Source organism: Anser brachyrhynchus (assembly GCF_964034855.1).
Source record: "Anser brachyrhynchus genome assembly, chromosome: 32".
NCBI classification, from domain to species: Eukaryota; Metazoa; Chordata; class Aves; order Anseriformes; family Anatidae; genus Anser; species Anser brachyrhynchus.
Window position 1 is genome coordinate 83,592 of NC_137725.1, and position 11,031 is coordinate 94,622.

Here is an 11,031-nt window from a genome sequence, read left to right on the forward strand (position 1 = left end):
GGTGGCTGTGCCTGTGTCTCCTGAGGGCCGCGCGGCTCTGCTGCCAGGATGCTGCAGGGCTGCTGGCTAGGCAGAGCTGCTGCCCTCCAGGAGCCCCGCGCAGCCCTGAGCCCCTCGAGGCTCTGGTCCCGCTGCCGGCCATGGGGCTCCCCCCTCACGCTCCCTGTTGGTCTCTCTGTCACCCGGCTGCCAGGATGAAGACCTGAAGACGAAGTTCCTAAGGAGCATCAGCAACCTGTGCAGAACTGCCAAAGACAAGGGCCTGTGAAGCGGCCTCAGCGCCTTCTGCAACAAATACGAGCTGGCAGAGCGCATTAAGGTGATGGGACACCCCCCGGTGGCTCCGGGAGGGGTGCAAGGGCGAGCTGTGGGGACAGGACTCTCGAGGGGTTTGCCGGGGTAAACGTTGTGCGGACACTCAGCTGCCCCTGACGGACGTGGGGACACTGAGAAGCCCCGCCAGTGGAGACCTCAGCAGCAGGGAGGTGGCAGGGCGGCCCTCTGGGTGCCGCAGCTGGGTGGGGGCGCTGGGGCTCCGCCGGCCCTTCTGACCCGTACCAGCTCTGCTGGTGCCGCCGACCCGTGCCGCCAGATGCCAGGTCCCATCCCGGTTGTGCTCCGCAGGTGCTGCTGGAAGAGGAGCCCTCGGAACATCTGCGCACAGACGTGCGGCAGGAAGCCATGCTCGCACTCGGCGACTTGAGGTACCTGTCCAGCCCCTGGTCTGGCCCTGGGCCTGGCTTCGAGGCTTCCCCTGTCTAGGCAGGAGCCTGGCAGTGCCATCCACAGGGCCGCTGCTCTCCAACCCTCGGGGCTTCTGGAATGTGGAAGGCGGTCCCCATGCCAGGGACCAAGGCCCCGCAGCGCCGTGTCCTCCTCCCTGAGGCCCTGAGGCACTGCTCCCAGCACCGTGACAGCGAGGCCCCTTGCTTTCTTTGCAGCTACGTAAAGTCAGTGCTGGATGGCAAGAAGAACAGCATCATGTATGTGTGCTTCAATAGCGTCTTCTTGCTTCCTTCGCAAGAGGATATGAAGGGCCCCAACCTTACACGCTACTTCAAGGTATGCTCTGGGTGAGCTGTTGGAACACCCATCCCTCTGCGTTGACCCCGGGCTGCTCTGCGCTGAGAGACCAGTGGAGACCCAAGGCAGGGCGGGGGCTCAGCTTTGCTTTCCCACCCTTATCCCTTCTTCCCCTTGTTGGGATCTGGCCACAGGCTGCTCTGCACGCAGCAGCTTTTCTGCCCCAAGCCTGTCCCTGGGCATGGCCAGGCAGCACGCGTGTCCTCCCCTGGCAGTCGGCATTCAGATCCTTCTCCTGGCAGAGAGAGGGGGACTGCAGATCCGCTGCCACCCCTTTGTTTTCCTTGCAGACCCTGGACGCCATGGACCACATGCTGAAGCTGTTCATAAAAAATTCTCCCATCACCGGCTTCTGGGAGCTGCAGAACATCTTGCAGGTCTGCCACTTGCCAGGAGTGGTGTTCACAGGGGCGCTTCCTCACCCTGAGGGAATTCAGCATCCACTCCGGGATGTACAGACCCTACTTCAGTGCCACGCACAGGCAGCATAGTGCAGGAAGGGTGCCCACCTCCCTTGGGGGAGCCGGGGGCTGCCAGCTGAGGTCTTCTGGCAGCCCAGTAGCCCCTGGCTGCAGACCTTTCCCCTCCACAGACTCCTCCTGTGTCACAGAAAAGCCTTGCCCATGGCACTCCTGGGCTTTCTTTGCATCAGCGCAGTGGCAGGAATTTGACCCCTCTTCCGAGGCACTGCACTGGTCACCACCGGTGCTGCTGCTGTCCACCCGCCTCCCTGTCCGCGGTGCTTTCCTCCCGAGATCTGGATGGTGCGGGAGCCCAGCACCGATGCTCCTGCTTTAGCGGGCATCAGCTCCCAGGGCAGACCAGCATTTTCTCCCCTCACAGATTCTGCTGCCCTTTGCCAACTCCCACAGCGAAGCTATTTGCGAGAGGGCTGTGGGGAGGATCACGAAGCTGGCCAGCTGGCTAGCCACAAGCTTCTCACCGGAGGTAAGGAGCCACGCGCCCCTCCAGCCAGCCCACCTCCCCTTCCCCGCAGACCACATCAGCCCGCAGCTCGGGGGTGCTTCCGAGGCGAGTCCGGCCACAGGTTAGGGCCCTCAGCTCGGGCTCAGCCCTGAAGCAAGGGCCTTCATCCCTCCTTTTCCCATGGACCCCGAGTGGGGGATGTTCCCTGTCCCTGAGAGAAGTCTCAGGAGCCAGCTCTGCCCCCCGTCCTGTGCAGGACCGAAGTGCCCAGGGAGCACGGTGGGAGACCAGGCACGGCCAAGGCTGCTGCTCTGGGAGCCGGGGCCGGCGAGGCCTTGCAGAGCCCTGGCTCACCTGGGACCCAGCCCTGGGCAGACTCTTGGCTCCAGGACTTTGGCCCCAGCTGCCTCCCGCAGCGCTTCCCTCCTCTCTCCCTTGCCCAGATCCACGGCACCTCTGGAGGAGCCGAGAACACAGGCACAGAGTGCAATATGCCAGTCCTGGGACAGCTGGTGGGACGGCTCCTCCTCTGCCACACTTGCAAGAACTGGCAGCTAAGATGGGAGGCTTTGGATGCTCTTCACTACCTCTTCCGATTCATCCAGAAAAACAGTAAGAGAAGCTGTGGTGGGCTGCCCTCCCCTCCAGACACAGGCACTGCCTGATGCACTTGCTTGTTTTCCTAAGTAGTGCCACGGATCCTTCTTGTAGAGACCTCTAGAGTGGTCTTCCCAGAGAGAGGAAGACTTCATTCACTTCCTCTCCTTGAGCGGGGAGGTTTTAACAGGCTGCCACCGCGATGCCACCGGCACTGCCTCACCTCTGCTCCTGACCCATATGCTCTCTCCCAGCCTGTTGGTGCCCCATTTATCCAAGCCGCTCCTTCACAAAGGAGACGACCCCCCTGCCCCATCTTCCCCACCTCCCCTGAAGATCTTGCATCCCTGCACTACAGCGCTCCAGCCATGCGAGCCGCACCCCACACCTCAGTTAGTCCAACAGCGTTTTAGTTGTGTGATTGCATGCAGGGCTCTCATTCCTTTGAGTGTCCCAGGCCGGGAGCATGTGCATGCGTACACCCGAGGCACATGCCACTCCTTGCTCTCTTGAGATCTCTGTTGTTCCCACCACCTGTCCACCTTTGCTTTCCATCTCTGTCCAACGCTTCCGCCCTGGGCTCTGCATCATATCCTCCCTCCTCAGCCATTCCTACTCAAAAGCTCTTTTCACCGGTTGCTAAGCCTCTTAACAAAAGCGGCTTGTCCTTGTGAATCTTCTTTTTGTCCCCCTCCACCGTCCTGTTTAGGAAGCACAGCACCAGAAGATCCTCAAGAGCCTCAAGAAGAAGCTGAGGCCATATCCTGGCTCCCTTCACCCACTACCACTGACGTTGCCTTGGTAATGAGTTCCTCCCTTGCTGGCACACTCGTCCCATCAGCAGCAGGAGACTTGTGGGAGCACAGGGCTCCAGCAGCAGTGCGGCTGGCACGGCCTCACTGTTCCTGGCCCGAGCGTTCCTGCTGTCCCTGAGTAGGACGTCTCCATAGGTGGTACTCCAGCCTCACAGCAGCAGTTCCTCCTGGCCCTCCTGGCCACCAGCAAGCCCTGGATATCTGCAGGGCCAGCACACCGGGCCCGGGCCTCCAACCCTAGTCCCTCACCCTGAGGGCTCTTCTCAGCCCCCACCACGCAGGGACTGCAGCCCCTGCTTCCTGCTTTCCTGTGGCACTGCTGCCAGCACGGCCAGGCATCTGTCTTCAGAGCTGCTCTCACCGCTCAGTTCTGCAGCACCATCAGGGCACTTGGTGTGACGTGTCTTACGTCCCTTCCTCCCTGTAGAACTTTGGACAACACCTCCGGCCGTCTCAGAGGACAGACGTCATCCTCATGGTCATTGAAGCGCTGAGAGACTCCAGCTTCTACGACAAGCAGGAGGCCAGCAGCGTGTTGGACATGGCCATCCAAGACCCTGCCTCCTGGCTGACCGATGTAAGTGGCCTGTAGTTGGATTGCCCTGCCCGTTAGCCCATTTCAGGCCCCGGTTCCTCCCTCCCAAATCCAGCCCTCTCAGGCACCTCAGGCCGTTTGAAGCCATCAGAGAGTGATGGGAAGGGCGGTTGTGTCAGTAGTAGCAGAAAATAGGGCTGCGCTCAACTTTTTCCTCTCCAGGTGCCAAAGATCGTGAGATGCATCCACGGAAGCGTGGAGTGCATCAGCACGGCACCAGCCCGGCAGAGACTGGACATACTCATCCTCTGGCTGACCAACCAGTGGCCAATGAAGGTGGTCAGGAGCCTGCTGAAGATCTCGCCGTCGTCTGACAGGTACTGGCATGCCGACCTTAAGGGCTTCTTGTATGGGAGGGGAGGGGACAGGAGACTTTCTGCCTGACGGATCCACAGAAAACTCCACGCTACGTTTACAGAGCAGGGCCCTCCATGCCGCCACGCTTTCCAGCCGTGGTTCCTTGGCCACAGCCAGGGCAGCCAGAGCTGACCAGGCCAGCCAGGATCCCCGCCACCACGCTCCCTGCCCACCCCACATGAATGTCATCCCTGCCCTCTCCTGCTTGCCCAGCCAGGGCTCTCGGGGCACCCCAAGTGAGGGGGGCGGCAGGGCCAGGGCTGCAGGACAGCCTGGGGCCTGCGGGGCCTGTGCAGGCCATGGCGCCGTGGCGGAGCGTGCCCTGCTGACCGAGTGCTCTGTCCTTGCAGCGCTGCCCTGGCCATGTGGGAAGCAATGTTTTCCCACAACCAGACTATGGAGAAGGTCCTGAGGGAGACACTTGACGTGCTCCAGGACCAGCAGCTGCGCAGGCTCCCTGGCCTCATCACAGACGACAACTGCATCCGTCACTTGGCGGTGAGTTACCGGGCGAGGCCTTGCTCCTCTTCAGGGCCGTGCGTGTGCCTCTGCCCATCTGCCCCCAAACTGGCAGCTCCTCCAGGACGTACGTGCAGGAGGAGCAGGCAAAGAAAGGCTGCTGGGTGCTGCCAGGCACGGGGCACTCGGGGGCCCTGCGGCCCTCCACAGCCACAGCTGCCCCAGGACGGGCTGCCTGGCCCCGGTGCCCCTGGCCTGAGCCGCCAGGAGAGCCAGGAGCCGCACGGTGCCTGCAGCCCTGCAGGCTCTGGCAGTCTCTCGATGCTGTGTTCATTTCAGCTGCTGGCCCGCGCGGATGTTGGACAAGAGGACTTGGATGCCGTGTACCATCTCCAGAGGCTCTTGAAGCATCCCAGCCAAGCGATGCACTCACTGGTGCTCCACGTTCTCCTCCCCGTGTCAGAGAGACCTGCAATGGTGAGCAGGGCACACTTATGTGAAGGCCGGTGCGCCTTTGTCCTGAAGGTATCATGGCCTTCTCACGGCCAGCTGGGAGGTCTCTGCTCTGCCTGCAGCTCTGTGGCGCAGAAGAAACGATCAAGAAATGGAGGCCATGGAGGGGCCCAGCGGCTCTCTGGGGAGCTTTCCATGCGTGCAGGGTTACCAACCCAGGTACCTGTTGGGGCTGGTCCGAAAAGGGGACACAGAGTCTTTGCTCAGCTGCCCTCCTTTTCCTACCCTTGCTCCCCTCACATACGCAATGGGTGCCCATGGCCATTGCCTGTCTGGTGGCTGCTTCCCGGTGCGCTTCTCGTGCTGCCTCTCCACAAGCAAGATGGGAGCCTGGTGCTCTGGCACCACAGGGTTTTGGCCAGGGTGGCCTTTCATTGCTTCTCCAAAAGGAAACTGTCCTTCATACAGGCAAGAAGAATTCCGGTCCTGCTGCCAGGCATCATGGAGGGCCTGCAGGCTGCCAAGGCTGACACCAAGTTGAAGGCCCTGCTTCTCATCGGAAACGTCATGGGTCATGTGAAGAGGAAGCAGGCCAGCTCCATCGCTCTGCAAGTGGCTGGGGAGATCCTGCCACTGTTTAACGACGTAAGGCTGCTGCGGGACCTGAGCCCACAAATGGGCACTCTAATGACAGCTGCCCCCCGTGACGGAGACCTATTACGTTCCCTCTAGTGGGGCTGCGTCCTTTCGCTGTGGCTACTGATCTGGCCACAGCTCCTTTGAGCAGACTCTGATTCTGCAGCACCTCCATTCGCTTCACCCACCCTAACGCCCCTGCTCACCGCGGGCAGGGAGCGCCTCTTGCTGAAGTCTTCCTCTCCTCCTCCCTACCAGGAGTGCAGCCAGGTGCAAGAGCTCTCCATCTGCCTCTACAACAAAGTGATGCAGCTTGTGTTACGGTGCCACAGGAGACAGATGAAGAAGATCGTGCGGAGGGGCCTGCTCCCACTCTTTTTTCACCTGAGCGACCAGACCCAGAGCGTGGCCAAGGTCCGTACGTCAGACCTGACTAGAGGGACTAGCACACTGCCGCCACAGGGGTTGCCTTGTGGGGAGGCAAGGCTTGCAGCCAGGTCCCCTTCCCTGGGCTGTGGTGCCATCCCTCAGCTTCTGCTGCTCTGCAGGCCTCCGTGGAAGCCCTTGTCACCGCTGCAGACTTCCTGAAGCGGGAAGAACTCAAGCGCCTGGCCCAGACAGAGCAGACCTGGAGGATCGCAGAGTGCTTGGTAACGACGACGCCCTGGTCCCAGCTCGATAATCCTGCCCAGCTTCCCCAGAGCACGCCGCCTAAAGCCGCATCCTTGCTCCCTTCCCTCCAGCACAGAGCCCAGAGCGCTCCTCTGCAGGCCCCTCTCCCCTCCCCGTCCCCTGGAAGCTGAAGGAGCCCCTGGCCCACCTGGGTCTCAGCAGCAGGACAGAGGGGGCTGAGCACCCCCCAGCCCCCTTGGCCAGCGGCTCTCTCCAAACCTCAGCCCCACAGGGCTGGTGGCTGGGAGATGGGAACGGCCTGAGGGGAAGGGGGGGCGTTGGCAGGAGGGGGTGGTCTGTCCAGCTGGGCAGGGTCTGCCAGCCCCGTAACCTTGTGCTCTCTCCAGCTCGTGCAGGACAAGAGGATGGTGGAGGAATACCTGCAGCAGAGCCTGCCGTACCTGCAGCACACTCAGGTCACCTTGCGCGAGGCAGCCGTGAGGTTCATCGGTGAGCCACAGCCCCCGGCGTCCCTCTTTTGGCAGCCTTCGGCAGCCCCAGCTGCTGCAGTGCCCAGAGAGTCCCTCCCCGTCCTGGACTGGGTCCCCAGGGGCCCCGTGCCACCCCGTGCCCATGCAGGTGGGCCTGGGGGGCGCCTTGCAGGGTTCTGACAGGAGCTTTGTGCCTAGGCCGTGCCGCGCAGCACTGCAAGGACCAGAGCGCGAAGAAGATCCACGAAATCTGCAGCGGTGAGCGAGGGCAGCGGGGCGCGGGCCCACGACTGGTGGGGCAGGGGGCGTTCACCTTGCGCAGAGGGAAGGGAGAAAGTTTGTACGGCCAAAAGCTCAGCGGGGGTTGAAGCTTTACGAGTATCGGGGTGGATAAGAAAAAGGGCGTTTTTGGAGTATGTTATATCCCCCGGCTCAGGGGATGTTCGGATCGGATTCTGGGGAAAAGTTCCTCCCTGAGAGGGTGGTCGGGCACTGAAGCAGGCTCCCCAGGCAAGCAGGCATGGTGCCCGAGCTCGTGGGCATTCAAGAAGCATTTGGACGAAGCCGTTAGATAGGTGGTGTGAGTCCTGTGCTGCCCAGCGTGCAGTCAGGAGTTGGGCTCAATGATCCCTTCCAACACAGGATAGGTAATGATTCTCCGACTCTAACCCCTTGGTCCCTCCTTCTCTTCCCAGTAAGTGACAGGTGGTGGGGTGGCAGGGTCTGGAGGGGCTACCCGCAGTCTCTGCGGACAGGTGGGTTTCATTTCTGCTCTGTTTCTCTCCCTTGCAGTCCTCCAGCCCTTGCAGAACGATGAGGAGACCACTGTTGCCTCTCTGGCGACTCAGACCATCTTCATCCTGAGACATCCAAGGATGCAGCCAACATCAAGACGGTGCCCGTGGGCACTGTGCTGCTGGCCCTCCTAAACCAGGGAGAGGCAGAAACCTACAAACACCTGCATTCAATTAAAACTCCCAACACCATGTGCAGTGTCGTGATATCCTGTGCACGGTGTGCTGGAGCGTTCCAGCCTCTACCGTGGTGGGCAGCTGTAAGGGTTTTAGGTGGTGTGGCGGGGAATGGGTTAGGAGTGGTGACTTGCAGAAAACGGACTCCACAATCAATAAGATTGTAAAGTAGGTATGTTTATTCAGCGCTGGGCGGCACGGGAGTAGTCCCGCCAGAGCCGTGCGCGCCTGACGCGGCAACTTGCCGTGGTTATGTGCAGCAAAGAGTTACATGCGCGTGGAGTTTCACAGAGCGCCTATACATATTCATAACCCGTCCCCGCTTCCTATTAAAGTTAGTTCCAAGGAGTCATTTCCGTAAACTCCTCCCATCTGCACTTGCCCAGTGCCTCCTGGTGGTGGTCAGGGGTCGTGGGGATGAAGATGGATGGCTCTTCCTCGTCACCGCTAGCTGACCTCTTGTCTTTGCACAGACTCAGTTGCTCCTTGGCTCTTGTCCATCCGCAGGACCAGTTTCTCCCAGTTTCTCAAGACAGGCTCACTCTCTTATTAGGAGACTGACCTTGGTAAGGGGCCCAAGGCCTCTTGCTTTAATTAATTGGCACAATGCACCATAGTTAGCAAAGACACTAAGTAGCATCCTAGTTTAATGCCGTCAGCGCTCTATCTCTACCTGATAAGAGTCTCCTAACTCCCTCCCTCAGTGGAATATGGTCGAGGAGGATGTCTCTCTCTCTCTCCCTGTCTTGATGGGGAGTACAGCAAAGATCAAAGCACAGTGGTGAACTCCACCTGCACGAATCCTTGATAAACAGGCGCAAAGAGCAGGGTCAGTGAACCTGTGGTACGGGCCGAGCTCAGCGGTGTGCGCGCCCCCACTTGCGTACCTCTGCGCAGGTGCTGCCTGGGGGATCCCTCGGCTGGTGAGGTAATGAAAATAAATAGTGGTAGCGGCAGTGCCGTAGGAATGGCCTCAGTGAGAGGGGAGCAGGAGATGCCCCGTGTAATAAAGGCCAGTTCCAGCTGGCTCCAAAAGCAACCACTGGCCAAAGCTGGACCAGTGAGTGATGCTGCTGGTGCCTGTGTGACAGCGTATCTAAGAGAGGAAAACAAAAAACAACAGCAACAAAAACCACTATGCATCAGTCGCGAGATGAGTGAGCGAGAAACAGTGAGAGAAGAGCCCCGTAGCCAGCACGGTGAGTGAAGGAGGAGGGAGACAAGGTGCTCGAGGTGCCAGAGCGGAGATTCCCCTGCAACCCATGGAAAAAGTGCTCCCAAGGGAAGCCTTTGGGTACACCCGAACTCCCTGGGGGAGCCTTTACGCAACCCCACACTCAACAGGACTCTGCGTCTTCACTCTTTCCTAACAACCCTAAACATAACCCTAACCGCAACAAGAAGCTGAACCCGAGTTAGACCCGAAAAAACACGTACGGTGCCACTTTCTGCCATCAAAAAGTGCTCTCAGCGGAAGCCTTTGGGTACACCTGAACTCCCTGGGGGAGCCTTTACGCAACCCCACACTCAACAGGACTCTGCGTCTTCACTCTTTCCTAACAACCCTAAACATAACCCTAACCGCAACAAGAAGCTGAACCCGAGTTAGACCCGAAAAAACACGTACGGTGCCACTTTCTGCCATCAAAAAGTGCTCTCAGCGGAAGCCTTTGGGTACACCTGAACTCCCTGGGGGAGCCTTTGTGCAACCCCACACTCAACAGGACTCTGCTCTTTCTCTCTCCCCAAACACTAACAACCCCAACCCTAACTCTATCTTTTGTTTTTACTTTGCTAGGCAGCTGAGCTCCACCACAATTGCTCTCTCACTCCCCCTCCTCAGAAGAGGAGAAGAAAAGAAGAAAGTTCATGGGTTGAGAAAATGATAATTTAATTAAATGGAAAATAAATATTAGCCACAAATATTATTAAGAAAAAAGTAATTAATTTAACTAAAGGAAAGAGTGAAGCGTCGGCGTTTGGAGGGAATAAAGAAAAAAAAAAAAACAAGCAGAGGCGATGTGGAAGCAGAGAGAGAGAGGAAAGAAATTACTCTCTGCTTACCACTAACAAGTGGTGCTTGGCCCCGTCCCTGAAGCAGGGCGTCAATACACATAGACACTGTTCGGGAGGAGGATGGATGTTTTAAGGACAGCCGCCCCCCCCAGTTAGCTCCATCCCAGCCAGACCCAGCACAGGTGGTTACAGGATTCTTGGGCAACAGCTCGTAACAGTCAAAAAAAAATAAAAATAAAAATCAAGCCCCAGACTCTGAAAATAGGAAGCAGAAAGCTGAGTGCGCTCGAGCGAGCTTTACCCGTTTTTTACCCTTTACCCTTTTTTTACCTTTTTTTTTTTTTTTTTTTTTTTACCATTTTTGGGGTGAAAGCCAGCAGTTTCTGTTACCCACGCGCTCACGCTCTGTGTTTTCCCCAGCTGTTCCACAGCACGGGGCAGAAGGCAGGCGAAGCGCTGCGGGCTGGTGCCCTTTTTCCACCTGCGTTTCAAGCGATCTGTGCTGGAGGGGAGCTCATGCTCAGGAGACTGCTGCCTGTTCACGGCGTAAACGTACCTGGCCGATCACGCAGCGTGACCGCTCACACCCAAAACCCCTTTTTTTGCGGCCTGCCCGACCAGCTCAGGGCCCCGTGCCCCGCACAACCTCTCCGAGGCACTCGAGGGAAGCTGGCGCTTGGTGTTAACGGCTTGGTCCAGCGGGAGCATCCCCACCGGCGCGGCTCCCAGCTTCGGCGAGGCCGCGCGTGTTTCCTGCTTTCCCCTCACCCGGGGTTTTGCCAGGCCTCTTTCCAGAAAAAGGCCCAGGCTTCGCCTCTCCGAAAAGCTGGAAGTTTTACAGAATTGGAGTGAGGCGAATGGGCCGATCGCACCATTTCAGAGCAGAGGCCCGACTGAGCAAGGGGCTGGACGCGGGGGGTCCCCAGCGGTCCCTTCCACCCTCCACCCCTCTCTGAGTCGCCGCAGAGAACACGACGAAGTTTTTGCCGTCACGTCAGAGCCCCAAATGAGCCGCGTGC

General features: G+C 59.1%; 1 protein-coding gene across 1 annotated transcript; it reads left to right on the plus strand.

Moving 5' to 3' along the window:
- The first annotated feature begins 633 nt into the window (after positions 1–633).
- On the plus strand, positions 634–9,434 carry LOC308184396 (maestro heat-like repeat-containing protein family member 7). The gene is made up of 16 exons (XM_080571461.1): positions 634–704; positions 942–1,062; positions 1,374–1,460; positions 1,927–2,031; positions 2,454–2,622; positions 3,317–3,408; positions 3,850–3,999; positions 4,180–4,334; positions 4,725–4,872; positions 5,173–5,310; positions 5,755–5,931; positions 6,181–6,336; positions 6,471–6,572; positions 6,942–7,044; positions 7,224–7,283; positions 7,818–9,434. The coding sequence occupies exons 1-16, from the start codon at positions 682–684 to the stop codon at positions 7,952–7,954; spliced, it is 1,923 nt and encodes a 640-aa protein (XP_080427587.1). The 5' UTR covers positions 634–681; the 3' UTR covers positions 7,955–9,434.
- Positions 9,435–11,031: the final 1,597 nt, after the last annotated feature.